At 42.4% G+C, this 14,541-nt stretch overlaps 1 protein-coding gene across 5 annotated transcripts in view; it reads right to left on the bottom strand.

The window, feature by feature from the left end:
- Positions 1–14,541, bottom strand: part of NEDD4 (NEDD4 E3 ubiquitin protein ligase) — a 207,453-nt gene that overhangs the window by 141,104 nt on the left and 51,808 nt on the right. Inside the window, exon 1 of one of the 5 annotated variants that reach the window (XM_067029803.1) lies at positions 14,314–14,379. The exons of 2 other annotated variants lie outside the window; for them this stretch is intronic. Coding sequence is in view for 1 of the 3 variants with exons in the window: in XM_059056175.2 (XP_058912158.1) it covers positions 6,266–6,310 (45 nt within the window). In the remaining 2 variants the exon portion in view is untranslated. Of the gene's footprint in view, positions 1–6,265; positions 6,521–14,313; positions 14,380–14,541 lie in introns of those variants that run through there. 2 more of the 5 variants (XM_059056175.2, XM_067029805.1) reach the window with 2 other exon arrangements.

Genomic DNA, 14,541 nt, shown 5'->3' with positions numbered 1-14,541 from the left:
TGGGATAGTGAGGGTGGGAGGGAGGCGCAAGAGGGAGGGGATATGGTGATATATGTATACGTATAGCTGATTCACTGTTATAAAGCAGATATTAATGCAATTATACTCCAATAAAGATATGAAAAAAAAATCCTGCTCTGAAAGATGTCAAATACTTATGCCAGATGACCTGTAAGTGACAGGGCCAGAATTACAACCTAGTCAAATTCCATTTTTTATACCCCTGCTCACCCTAAGTGATGTATTTAAAAGGTGCCTCTGAGATTCTATTCCTATGCGACATATGAATTGCTAATAGTTAGCTGTTAAAAAAGACTGTAGTCCTTTCTCCTCTTCTCTTCCTGGTGCAGAGGAGTCCATGGCAGACCTGAGGCAGAGTTTGGGGGAAGCAGGGAGTTTCATGGAGATGCATGGTCAGCATGCTCACCTGCATGGGGCAGTGAGGCAAAGAGGGAGGTGTCATACAGAGAGGCTTCAGGAGCATGCCCACTGGCATGGGACTCAGAGGAGAGGAGGAGAGTGTTGCATAGACACATAGCAGTACTCCCACTGGCACCTAAGGATGCAGGAGGCTGAAAGTGGGGTGCAAAAGTGCAGACAGAGGAGATACCTGCATGACTGGTAAATTAGTTACACCAAAAACATAAGTAAATGGACTGAGCACATAAGTAAATGTATTGAGGATAATGAAACTCAGCATTTTCATTTTTAGAAGAGGTACTTACGACTAGAAAGAATACTGAAGTACAATATTAGATTTGAATTGAAGATACTTATATGAATTAATTATTTTTAGATATATGAATAGAGATTGATACAGAAATAGCTATAGATTTATGTGTTGACTTATATATGTATATATGTGTGGCACACACATACATTTCAGCTCTCTCTGCTGAGATGGCTGAAGAGCAATGGCATACAGTAGCACTGAGCACAGTGAGCACACAGATCTTGGCTTCTAAAAACCATTTCCTACTAAATGTAATCAATGTTTCTAGGAGAAATGGCTGATCCCAGACAGTGCTGGGCCAGGCAAAATACAAGAGGATCTTGGAACGTCTTCTGCCAAAAAAGTAATGAAGAGTTCAAAGAATGATGCGGACTTGTCACAAGAACATAGGAACCTCCCTGCAAGGGCTTCCACTGGCCAAACTGAAATAATGTGAGCCATAAAATATTTGAGGATAGAAATTAATTACAACCCATTGAATAAGGTGGGATTCTACAAGTCCATGCTGATACAAATAAATAAATAAATGGATAAACAAATGGCCAGAAAAGGGAAGGCTCTTCTTACACAGAATGCCAATTAATAAAAATGGAAATAAAAAATAATAGCATTTGTTTCTGGTGGAAGTCATCATCGATGGGTGGTAAAACTAGTGGATGGAGATCTGATGAATGGGGGATAGGATACTAGCATAATCTTTGAATATGTGCCCACAAATTACCAATCAATTATACAGGGAAAAACGGTGAAAATACCAAGAAGAAACCTGGCAGACACCAAAATTACCAAGTGATCAAGGTTATCATCCACAGTCATGAGACAAGCCAAAATCATGTACCCCCAATATGATACACTGAGAAGAACACAGTATTATCTCTGTGATTCCTGCCCCAAAAGTGCGGCCTTGACATGATCATGAGGAAACAGTAAACAGATCCAGGTTGAGGAACATCAATAGGTTATACAGCCTGTACTCCTTACAACTGTTAAAGATAAGAAAGACTGAGGAACTGATACAAAGTACATGCAACATACACTCCTAGATGGGATCTTGGACTGTGAAGGAAAAAGAGAAATTATTAGAACATTGGTCAAAGATTGAATGGGATCTATGGATTGGATGGTAGTGTTGTAACACTGTTGACTTCCTGGCTTAGAGGGCTGGATGGCTGTTATGCAGGAAAGCATTCTTGTTTTAGGAAAATACACACTAGAGTATTTAGTGGTGATGGGGAATCGTGTCTGCAGATTGCCCTCAAATGGTTCCAAAAACACTAATGAAAATGGCAAAACAAACAAAAAAAAGGGTTATGGAACAACTGTGGTGAAATATCAACAGTTGGAGAATCTGCTTTAGGAGGATTTGGAGTTCTTCGTACTGTACTTACAACTTTTCTGTTGGTTTTAAATAATTAAAAAGCAAACTATTAAAAATAAACTATATTATATCTACTTCTTTGTTCCCATGGAAACCCACAAGAAATACTTTAGAATGATGCTGGAATTAAAAAGTTGCAAAAAAGCCATAATGGCAAAAACAACACATGAAAGATTGGGTTAGATACTAACGCAATTGCTGCTCACACTGTGCTTCTCCTTCTTTGTGTGCAGTGAATATAGGATGGGAACTTTGTTCTCAGCTCAGTACAATGCCAGGACAGGCAGGGTCTCCTGCTCAGTGTTAGTGGGTCTAGAAGTGTCAGAATATGCACTTCTTTTTTTTTTTTTTTTTTTTTTGTGGTACGCGGGCCTCTCACTGTAGTGGCCTCTCCCGTTGCGGAGCACAGGCTCCGGACGCACAGGCTCAGTGGCCATGGCTCACGGGCCCAGCCGCTCCGTGGCATGTGGGATCTTCCCGGACCGGGGCACGAACCCGTATCCCCTGCATCGGCAGGCGGATTCTCAACCACTGCGCCACCAGGGAAGCCCAGAATATGCATTTCTTTGCTACCCTGTTTCTTTCTTTTTTTATCTTTTTTTTTTTTTTTGCGGTACGCGGGCCTCTCACTGTTGTGGCCTCTCCCGTTGCAGAGCACAGGCTCCGGACGTGCAGCTTCAGCGGCCGTGGCTCACAGGCCCAGCCGCTCCGTGGCATGTGGGATCCTCCCGGACCAGGGCACGAGCCCGTGTCCCCTGCATCGGCAGGCGGACTCCCAACCACTGCGCCACCAGGGAAGCCCTGTTACCCCGTTTCTTATGCATTGTCGTAGCTGTTAGCATGAGAGTAATCCATTCTTCTGTATGTGCAAACTCTACTCCCAAACTGGCAATGGAGACTCAACCCTTTCCTCTTTATTTCCTTCCTTCTTTTCCTTGTTTCAGTCAGGTTTCAGTTGTCGGAAACACAAATTACTCTAGATGTTTTAAGAAGAAAGATGCTCATACAGGGAATTAGGTGCTTCCAAAATTGTTAGAAGAGCTGGAGAGGCAGGCTGTAGGCTGTGTCTTCAGAGGACCCAAAAACACCTCAGAACTGGCCTACCCAGGAAGCTGCTATGTGTACCCTAGTCAGAAAGGTAGGTAATCAGGAGCCACCATCAGATCTGTTGACTTTAAGAACATACCAAATCTAGACTGCTATTTCTGTAACTTCCTATCAATACCCACAAAACAAGCTACAGATACTGAAACACTTTTGTAGAAAAACTCAATGTCTACATGACTACGCTTATCAGCAGAAAAAACCAAGGAAACAAGAAGTTATGCCCCACTTCATTTTCACCTTCCCAATCTCAAGCAGGTGCACCTCATTGGGAAACCTATTTCACAACCTCTTTCCAGAATGCTAAGCGCAAGACAGCCTGGGAAACACAGTGTTTAGCTTTCCAGCCTCTGCATAACAGGTAAGTCCACTGAAATGAAGGGAGAAGGGATGCTGAATGGCAGGCCCTATATCTACCACTCTCCTCCTCACCATAGCTGAGTGGGAGTTAGCTTCTACTGCTAATCCCAAGAGACTGTCAGAGCAAACTTGGTATAAATTATAGTATACTACTTGCTTAGTTTGTTATTCTTTAATGGCAAAGTTCTGTACATGGAGCCAGGACCAACTCTTACTCAAAGACACATATGTGGAAGAAGAGCTAAAACCCACCCAAAAGTGAGAGAGAGATATAATGAGCTAAAATTTGGCATTCTTCAACACCAATATGCTCATACAGTGTGACTCAGCAGCTCTTCACTATATACTGGTGAAATTACACTTCTCTCACTATCTTCTAACCCATTCCTATTCACTTTTCTTTGTTTCAGTTTCAAATTTAAAATAAGAATCATCTCTTTTTGCTGTCATATCAAACCTATCTTACTTATAATCACTAGTCTGTGAGCTTTAGAAAATGACATAGCTGCAGTGTTTTTCTTCCAAAAAAGGAAGGGGGGGGTTGCTTTTCTAAGCTCACTTTTACTTTTGTGATAGACCAGAAAATAAAGGCAAGTGATAGTGATGAGATGGCGACTTCTACCAGAAATCAAGTGATTTTTGTCTTTCCCACTAGACTATGAGCTTCTCACGAAACAGGTAGATGCTATTTTTTCTGTGTACCTGGTGCCTAGCATACTGCATGATACAGAACAGACAGCTAAAAAACGTCTGTCGAATGAATAACCCAAATTACAATGGAAGAAGTAGAAGATGACACTTCATCATATCTCTTATCTTCCTATCTCACTCTCTTCCTCAACGTGGAAAAAGTGAACAGGGGGAGCGGGAGGGAAATCTGAGTCATGAGGCTGACAACCCAGACCCCCACCGTGTGAACAGAGTGAAACTGCCCAGAAGTACACATCCTTCATCCAGTTCAGGAAAACTTCATTTCAGAGGGCCCTTAGTCCCAGATGCTTACTGACCACCCAGCATCTGGCATGATTCAATTCATCTCAGTTGTGCAGAAGAGTGATGTGAAAAGCAGACAACTGAAAACAGATCTGTACAGAGAAAGAGAGAGAGAAGATGCAAGATGCTAAGATCAGTTGGCTCTGCTGGAAGAAAGTGAGATGAGAAATCTGGAATAGCAGAGCCTACCACTGAGTAGTAACAACAACAGGGAAAGAAACTCCAAGGCCAGCCTGATTGGGTAGGAGGCCAGTTTGAGATTATCTGCATTGAACAACTTATTGTGGCAAGCAGGGAGATAGGACTGATAAGAAAGCTATCACATCATATCATGGAACATTAGCTAGAATATTATCTTCAGCCATATACTGACTGTCGTTCCTGAGGGACTGCTGAGCTGCCACCATTTGTCCACCATCACTTTGTTTCTATTCTGGTAGCAATAACTAAGAAATTAACTGCATCACATAATCATTTTCAAAACGCTCGGAGATAACCTGCTTGCATCAACAAGTTGCCCACTGTTTATAAACCAAGAACTTCCAAGAGAAATGTAAAAGACACTTTATAAAAGACGTTTTTTTGAAGATACCAAGTTACTAAAAGAAGGCACTATTACAACATTATTAGAAAATCTAAGCAATCAATCTAAATTAGGCTGAAGGATTTACAGTTAACTGGGTCTAATTCTGATAACAGGTACATGTGACAGTTTAGTCAATGTACAGAATGCTTAAAATTTTTCTCCAAACTTAACTTGTCACTGGTAGACTAGATAGCCTTTCATTTCCCACCCATTCCCATTTTTGAGACAATCTCCAATAACACAGGGAAGGCCCATCTCACTTAAAATGTAACTACTCTTTACAAATAGCCTTATTTTTAATAAGCATAAGGCATAACCAGCCTTATTTAGCTGAAAAGAGACAATTCTCAAATCACAGAATTTTGAGTGAACAGCTGTGGGAAGTTCTTTTAAACATTTATACTTTTTGGCTTCATTTTTAAAATATCAGTGAAGACCAGTGAAGCACAGCGTGAACTTTCCACACTTGACACTTGCTGCTAAATAGAAGGGGAAAAAAAAATCTATCTGCCTGCTTTCCCATCCCCATCTCCTGTAAAGGGGTTTTAAAGGATTTCAGAAGAAAAAGAAAAAACCCAAACAGCTAATGACAATTCTCTTGTAAGTCTTCAGGTCAAAGTCCATAAAGTTAAGCCCAACGGGCCTCTCTGCCAGAGCAGGCTAATCAACAGCCGGGATGCTAAGCTCCAGGGAAATTCGTCCAGCCCCACCCCCGCCCGGAGCTCACGCACACTCGGCCTGGGGTGGCAGGAAGGGGCAGGCGGGGTGCTGCGCGTGCCCCCGCGCACTCACGCCGCTAGCTGCCTAGTCCCCCTCCTCATCACTTCCTGAAGGAAAATGACAAGGAAGGCGGCAGTTCCAGGGAAGAGCGGGGTGTAGAGTCTACAGGCTCGCGAAGAAAATGCGGCTCCCTAAAGCACCCCACCCCACCCCACCCGCCTGCGCGCGCCAGGCAGCCCCAGGAGTCCCCACGGCGCCCAGCGCGCTCCCGGAGCTCGAGCAGAGGGAGGAGGGCGCTGACAGCAGTCCCTCTGGCCGCCGCCGCCTCCTCCCGTCCAGCTGATGGGCAGCGCGGTGGGAAGCTCGCCCCGCAGCCCCGCGGCCCTCGCACCTCGTCCTCCGGGACCCCGAACACCTCCACCGCGCAAGTTGCCATTTCCGAATGGTTCCAGCAAACCGGACGCGCTCGCCCCTACCCAGAGAGTGGGAACTGTAGTGAGGAGGAGAGGGAGGAGAGAGGGAGGAGAGAGGGAGGAGGGAGGAGAGAGGGAGGAGATGGAGGATTGGGAGGAGGCGGAGGAGGAGAGGCAGGAGGCGGGAGGAATTGGAGGAAGAGGGGGCGGTGTTCCCCTGGGCGCACAGCGCTCCCAGCGGCCGGCCGGCGGCTGTGGCACGAGGAAGCAGGGCGGGGAGGGCCGGCCGCGCCTCGGCAGCGGCGCGCGTCGTGGGGCTCTGGGCGCGAGGACCGTGCGCGGTGGGAAAACGTGCGTGCTGGGGCTCGGGTGGGAGGAGCGCGCGCGGCGCGGGCGCGCCTTCCGTCCCCACGCCAGGAGGATAGTGGCTGACGCGGCCGCCTCTGGGAGCCAGGCAGCTTCAGGGCATTGCGCCGAGCCGGCAGTGGCGCCCGGAGGACGTCCGCCCTTCGCCGGGGAAACAAAGCTGCGGCTTTCCTCGGCAACAAGTCTCACTGGGATCCGCCCCAGAACTCGGCCTCTGACTAGCCACCTGGGATCAGGAGAGCTTAATGTTATTCTCTCCACAAACTAAAAATCAGACCAATTTTTTGTCGGTTAGGGCTGCCGATTCCAATAGAAGCTGGACCTTGAGACACCCAGGCAAAGCCCAGCCTGAGCATGGTAGCAAACGGGGAGGCCTGTAGGGATCGCATCAGTCTTGGACTCGGGATCTGAAATTCTCTTCTTGTGATTTGTAAACACTGTACCAATCAATGTTTCCTGTCATATGGTCTGTCCGTCTTTAAAGCCTACCAATAACGTCCAGCCTCCAGTCTTAACGCTCTAAATCTGCTTAACTAAGTTAGCCTTGATCTGCAGCACCGCTGGAAGGTAGCGAAGAAGGGGGAAAATAAACTAGGACCTCCTGTGCTATGGAATAATCATGCTTATTTTACAGTCATGTCTGATGGGGTTTATAGTTTCACAGTCACAGGAAGACTCTTACCAAATAAACCACCCAAAAAGAGAATGGGGAAAATGATAAGCAGTCATTGTCTAAGCCAGAATTAATATCTTGCCCTTTTCCTACAGTTGCAGAAATTTGCAAAACTCTAGAATCTCAAAATCTGATTTAAATTTTCCTTAAGGAATACAGAATAAACAATTTAAAATACCAATATTATTGGTTTGTTATATAAGATTTTGTTGTGCTTTATGTTTGGCAGGATTCATTTAATTTGTGTTATGTATGAAAATTCGATTAATACATCATCCAAATTTTATCATCTGTATTAGGCAGAAAGAAGTGGCAATTAAGTAAACATGAATGTAAAATTCCAGAAAGGTCAGGAATTGTTGGCTTAACTAAATTTAAAAAGCTATCATAGTATTAATGTCTCTGTTTTATAAACTGTCACATACTTGTGATTTTTAGTAGGTTAGGAGTAAAAGCTGAAAATATTTAGTATGCTCTTTTATTTTGGAAATAATACTTTTCCCTAATCTCTTTCTGATACACATTTTAATATCTTATTTTAAGTAGGACATTCATGTCATTTCAGGGCATGGTTTCAAACAGATATAGAAATAGCTTCCATCCTCCTACTAAAATTTAATGAATGGACGAGAAGGATACACACAACCTAAAACTGGTAGTAAAATCAACCAGAAATCCCAGTGGTTTATAAAGTAAAGCATCAGCTTATATAGCTAATAGGCAATAGTGAAGAAATACCACCAAATACACCAAATACCACTGATTTGACTCATGATTTCTTATTCTTTCTGTCTGAATCCAAAATCATAATAAGAATTAAGCAAGCAGTTAACTGACATATGATGAACTACAGTAATTATTATTTCCCAGCCAAAAGCTAGGAGAGGCCCTGTGCATCTGGTACCTGGAATTATAAGGAAGTTCAAATAGAGAAGGTGGTATTAGCTGGTGGTCCAATAATCACCACTACCATCAAGAAAGCTGTGTAGAATGAGAAACCCCTCTTCAATTGGACATGTCACTCAATTGCATGGTATACTCATGCAGGCTTTTTGCCCACCTAGGCTGCCTTCAACTAAGTTCATGTTGATTTGACTTGATTAACTATGTGTATGACCATGTAAGAGGCGTGTATGAAGAATGAGATATTGTGCATAATAATTTGTTTCCAGCTTCACACCCCTGCTAGAGATTGCCCCCAAATGAAAGGCTAGGCAATTCTAGCAACCTCCAGTGGCATCACCATGCTATTTCTTGTTCGTGAACCTGTTCTCCCTTCAAACCTCTTTTTACATGAGCCTTCAAACTGATAAAGGAGCAGTAAACAAATGAGAAATTAGTAAACCTCGTCAAGACCTCCTAGTAGTCTATGTACCTAAACCTCTTTATCTCTGCCTAAAATATTCATTGTAATGCAGAAGTGGAAGTTGTTTTCATTTTATGAGTCTTTGGGATAAAAAGTTCTGGTGTTAAATAACTGATCTATCAAGGGTAACAATATGAAAGATACTTTAATGTTGGTTATTAATTCTGTAAGGAATACCCCCCAAAAAGGTCTTTTTGGAAGTTATCCTTTAATTCTCTCTCCCATAATATCTGCTGGCTGCCTCTCTTCTGATACTAGATGTTTGAGTTCTTTAACTTTCACTTTTTCTTCCTCTTCTTCCACTCTAAACTCCCTGTACCTCATCCATTGCCATTGCCATTGCCATGGTTTTGGCTACAGTCTTTGTAGAGTCTATCTCAGACCCAGAGCTCAGTAGTGCAAGGAATGTTACTTTTAATATTACTATGAATGTTCCTATTTAATTCTGTAACAGAATTTAGTCCCCACCTCAAGTGTCCTGTCTGCCCAGTAGTAAAAAACCTAATCTTTTTTTTTTTTCCCGGTAGGCGGGCATCTTACTGTTGTGGCCTCTCCTGTTGCGGAGCACAGGCTCCGGACGTGCAGGCTCCGCGGCCATGGCTCACGGGCCCAGCCGCTCCGTGGCATGTGGGATCTTCCCGGACTGGGGCACGAACCCGTGTCCCCTGCATCGGCAGGCGGACTCTCAACCACTGCGCCACCAGGGAAGTCCCAAAAAACCTAATCTTAATCAACTCAGTGTTCCTTCTCAACCCTCTTTCCTCTAAGGTTGATTCTAAGTTCTAGTAGGCTGTTGTGCAACATCATCTTGGGGATGGAGGGCACTGCACGGTCTTCATCGTTCCACACTGGCATTCGTAGATGCATCCTTGATCCCACTGGTCTCTAGTTGCGGTCTCTAGTTAGAATGACATTTGTCTGTTAGTAACCCAAACTAGTAGGATTTTAATAATAGATACTATATTTTTCTCTTCTATAAAAGTCTAGAGGTAGGCAGGCCAGGGTAAATATGGCTACTTTGCTCCACAAAAGACATCAGAAATCCAGGAACTTTACAGCTGGCTGCTTTGCCATTTGTGAGTGTGGCCCTTATCTTCATAGTCCAGAGAGAGGCTAAAGCTCCAACCATTACATCTATGTTGTAGGCAACAAGGCAGAGAAAGGAATGAAGAAAGGAGTTCAGGTCTCATGCTCGACTTTTAAGAAAGGCTAACGGAGCCTTCTACTTAAACTCTTAAAACAGATCTGAGGGGCTTCCCTGGTGGCACAGTGGCTGAGAGTCCGCCTGCCGAGGCAGGGGACACGGGTTTGTGCCCCGGTCCGGGAAGATCCTACATGCCGCGGAGCGGCTGGGCCTGTGAGCCATGGCCACTGAGCCAGCGCGTCCAGAGCCTGTGCTCCGCAACGGGAGAGGCCACAACACTGAGAGGCCCGCGTACCGCAAAAAAACCACCAACCAACCAAACAAACAAAAAAACAGATCTGAGTCACATGGCTCACCTAAATACAGGATAGGAAGAGACCTTTTTTTTTCTGGGAAGCCTTGTTGAGTTTCTATTACTAGGGAGGAATGGATATAGGAAGAGAATTAGCAGTCTCTGCCTTAGCATCTTCGCCCTGCAGCATCCTTGGAGAAATCAGCACTTTCATCTGTTTCTGGTAATACAGGCCATGGAATTTTAGCTCAAAGATGAAAACCCCTTCAGGTCCTCCGACCTCTTTAATCTGCTCCTGTCCCTTCCACATCATTTTGTAGCTGCAGAGACATGGGGCCTATCTCCAGCCTACCCTTTGCCTTACTTCTATGGTACTGCTGCTGTTCCACTCTGGAATGAGGTAGGGATCGTGGGCACTTCTGTAAAGCTTTCCGTGTAAGACTGTACCCAAGACACAGGTCACCTCTACTCTTGGATTCCAGGAATCTAACCTTTAATGAAAAATCCAAGTGTGGGAAGGGAGTTCTCAGAGCCTCTTCTCAGAGATAGTCACCGTGTCTAGTACTGTCCAACAAAACTTTCTTCAGTGAAGGAAGTCTTTTATATCTACATTGCCAATATGGTAGCCACTAGCTTACATGGCTATTCAGCACTTGAAATGTGGCTAGTGCAACTTTTTAATTATTTAAATTTAAATAGTCACTTGTGGTTAGTGACCTCTATATTAGACAACACAGGAACTGTGTCTAACATGTCCAAAATTATAGAAACATTTTAAACTAAATTTTGAGTACATACAAAAGATTATAAAAACAGGTAAGGTATAAAGAATAACAGTGAATTGGACACTAATATACTTATCACCCACTGTAAGAAAAAGAACATTACCAACAACGTTTTTCACCTCTTTCATGCTTTCCTATTCCATTTCCTTTTCTCCACTCACCAAAAGATTACTATTCTGAATTCTATGTTTACCATTTTCTTGTTTTTTAAATTATTTCATCAGATGTATGTATTACTCAATAATGCATTGTCATTTTTGCTTCTTTATATGAATGCAATCATAAAATGACTTGGATTCTTTTACTCACCATTCTGTTTGTGAGATTGATTCACACTGATTTGTTTATAGTTAATTTATTTTCACTGCTGTGTAATATTCCATTGGATGACTATCACAATTAATCATTTTTCTGTTGTTGGACATTGGGGTGTTTCCAGGTTTTGTTTTGAATTTGTAAAGACCTTTTATTATATGATTTAGCTGTTTCAAATGTTTACAGCACAATGTTTAGATAAATTACAGTGGCATCTCTGAAATTTAATAATGGTTCAGAGTTTGTATCACTTGAGATAAATGAAGCACCAGTGATATTACTAATCTTTTCCCAAAGGTGCATTACATTCAAATACAAAAATGTCAGTTTGTGATTATGGTGTTAAACATCTGATCCCATTATACTTTTTTTAAAAAATGAATTAAATTCTAAAAGTTTTTTCCACTGAAACCCAAATACAGCACAGTGCTTCTTGCTTTAACTTTCTCTTCCACGCCATGTTAAGGAGTTTGAACTTTACACTTAAGCAATGAGAGTCAATGCTTCCCATTTTTTTTTCTTTTTTGGGGGATTATTTTCTATTGTTGTTTTGTTTAACTATTACAAATAATGCTACTATAAACAGTCTTGTTTATAAAGTCTTTTTATAGAACATCTTTTTATGCCAGAAAATAATGAAAGTTATGATGGGGACATGTCAAAAGGACCCAGGAGCCAACTTGAAGAGGTTCCCACTGGCCAAATACAGACTAACTTGAGCACCGAAATAAAGTGATAGCAACAGATTATAATCCAATGAATAAATCCAGTACTAAGAGATTATAATCTAATGAATAAATCCAGTACTATGAGTCCACACTGATGTAAATTCTAATAGATGGGTAAATTCAAAGTTTGGCAAGTGAGATTTTTACAGAGTTTGATGTTGTATACATAAGGGAAAAAGCTGAAAGACACCACTGTAATTAAATGATCAAAGTGAACATCAGTAATGGAACAAACCGAAATCTTACAAACTGATAGGATGCAATGAGAAGAACAGAGTATGACTTCAGTGCTATTCCTGCCCAACCTGAATCATTAAACATCTCACAAATCCAACTTAAGGGACATAATATAAAATAACTGGCTTGTAATCTTCAGAAATGTCAAGAAAATGGATGTCAGAGAAATTTGAGGACTATTCCAGAATGACAGATTAAAGAGATCGTATTAATCAGGTTCTCCAGAGAAAGAGAACCAATAGGGTATGTGTGTGTGTATGTATATATGTATAAACTTATTGTAAGGAATTGGCTCACATGATAATGGAAGTTGGCATATCCAAAATCTGAACTTGGGCCAGCAGCCTAGAGACCCAGGAGAGCCAATGGTGCATATGAAGTCCAAAAACTGTTTTCTGGAGAATTTCCTCTTGCTCAGGGGAGGTGAGTGTTTCTGTTCTATTCAGTCCCTCAACTGATTGAATGAGGCCCACCAATATTATGGAGAGCAATCTGTTTCACCCAAAGTTTACCAATTTAAATGTTAATCTCATCCAAAAACACCCTCTAAGTTAATACATAAAATTAACCATCACAGAGACATGACAAATAAGGCAACTCATGATCCTGAACCCCATTGCTATAAAAGACAGTATCTGGACATTTGCTGAAACATGAATATATCTGAGGATATATTAACTGGTTGTAATATATGAATGTTAACTGCCAGATTATGATGATTATACTGTGGTTATGTAGATGAGAATGATTCTGTTCATAAGAAGTACACACTAAGGTATTAGAAGGTGATGGGGCAGCAAGTTTGCAAAGTACTCTCAAATGGTACAAGAAAAAATGTCTTTATACTTTCTGGACTTCCCTGGTGGTGTAGTGGTTAAGACTCCATGCTCCCAATGCAGGGGGCCCAGGTTCGATCCCTGGTCAGGGAACTAGATCCTGCATGCCGCGACTAAGAGGACACATGCTGCAACTAAAGATCCCACGTGCCGCAACTAAAGATCCCACGTGCCACAACAAAGATCCCGCGTGCTGCAACTAAGACCTGGCACAGCCAAAAATAATAAATAAATAGATTGCTTCAATTTTTTTTTAAAAGAAATGACATTGTTCTGGTTAAAAATAAATATCTCCAATAAAAGGAACCCGGGTACCTTGGAGAAAAGGCTGATTCTAGGACTGGGGCAGGGAATATACAAGATGAACCTGGAGCATCTTTTAGTGCCAGGAAGTAAAGAAGTGCTCAAAAAAATCAAACCCACAATTACCACAGCTGGAACAGTTTGAGCAACAAAATAAATATTGGATTATAACCCAAAGTATAAAATAAATATACATGTCTGTAATGATATAAATAAATCATTTAGTAAATAAGTGGGAGAGTAGAGACAAATCTTTGCGTGAAATTCAAAATAATTTATGTAGATACTCCACCCTCCACCCCAAGGAAGGGGAGCATGACCTACCACTGCTACAGTGTGGGATGAGCATAGTAATTTTATCCCAAGGGTTACAGTATGGAAAGGGAGGAAAAAGAGGAACTTTATTTATTTTATTTTTATTTTTACATTTATTTTATTTATTTATTTTTGGCTGTGTTGGGTCTTTGCTGCTGTGTGCGGGGCTTTCTCTAGTTGCAATGAGCGGAGGTTACTCTTTGTTGTGGCACACAGGCTTCTCATTACGGTGGCTTCTCTTGCTGCGGAGAACAGGCTCTAGGCACGTGGACTTCAGTAGTTGTGGCACGCGGCCTCAGTTGTTGTGGCTCACAGGATCTAGAGTGCAGGCCCAGTAGTTGTGGCGCAAGGGCTTAGTTGCCCTGCAGCATGTGGGATCTTCCTGCACCAGGGCTTAAACCCGTGTCCCCTGCATTGGCAGGCGGATTCTTAACCACTGTGCCACCAAGGAAGCCCCAAGAGGAACTTTAAAGTGGAGAAACCTGACAAGCACTGCCTCAGCCAGGTGTTCAAGGTCAACATCAGTAGTGATAAGTGATGATAATATGTACCCTTGATATGATGGGATGAAAGTAGCACCTTACCTCTGTGAGGCCAAAAACTATAACCCCAGTCTAATCATGAGAAAAACATCAGACAGTTCCCAATAGACAATCTACAAAATACCTGATGAGTACTCCTCAAAACTGTCAAGGTCCATCAAAAACAAGGAAAGTCACAGCTGTGAGGAACCTAAAGAGACATGATAACTAAATGTAATAGTGTAATGTGGTATCCAGAATAGGATCCTGGAACAGAAAAAGGACATTAGGTAAAAACTACGGAAATCTAAATAAAAGTATGAATTTTAGTTCATAATTATTGTAAAGGGAAGATCCTGTTTCTTCCTTTCTA

Source organism: Kogia breviceps, chromosome 3 (genome assembly GCF_026419965.1).
Source record: "Kogia breviceps isolate mKogBre1 chromosome 3, mKogBre1 haplotype 1, whole genome shotgun sequence".
Taxonomy (NCBI): Eukaryota; Metazoa; Chordata; class Mammalia; order Artiodactyla; family Physeteridae; genus Kogia; species Kogia breviceps.
Note: the sequence above shows the minus strand (reverse complement) of the source record. Positions and strands in the feature narration are given on the sequence as shown.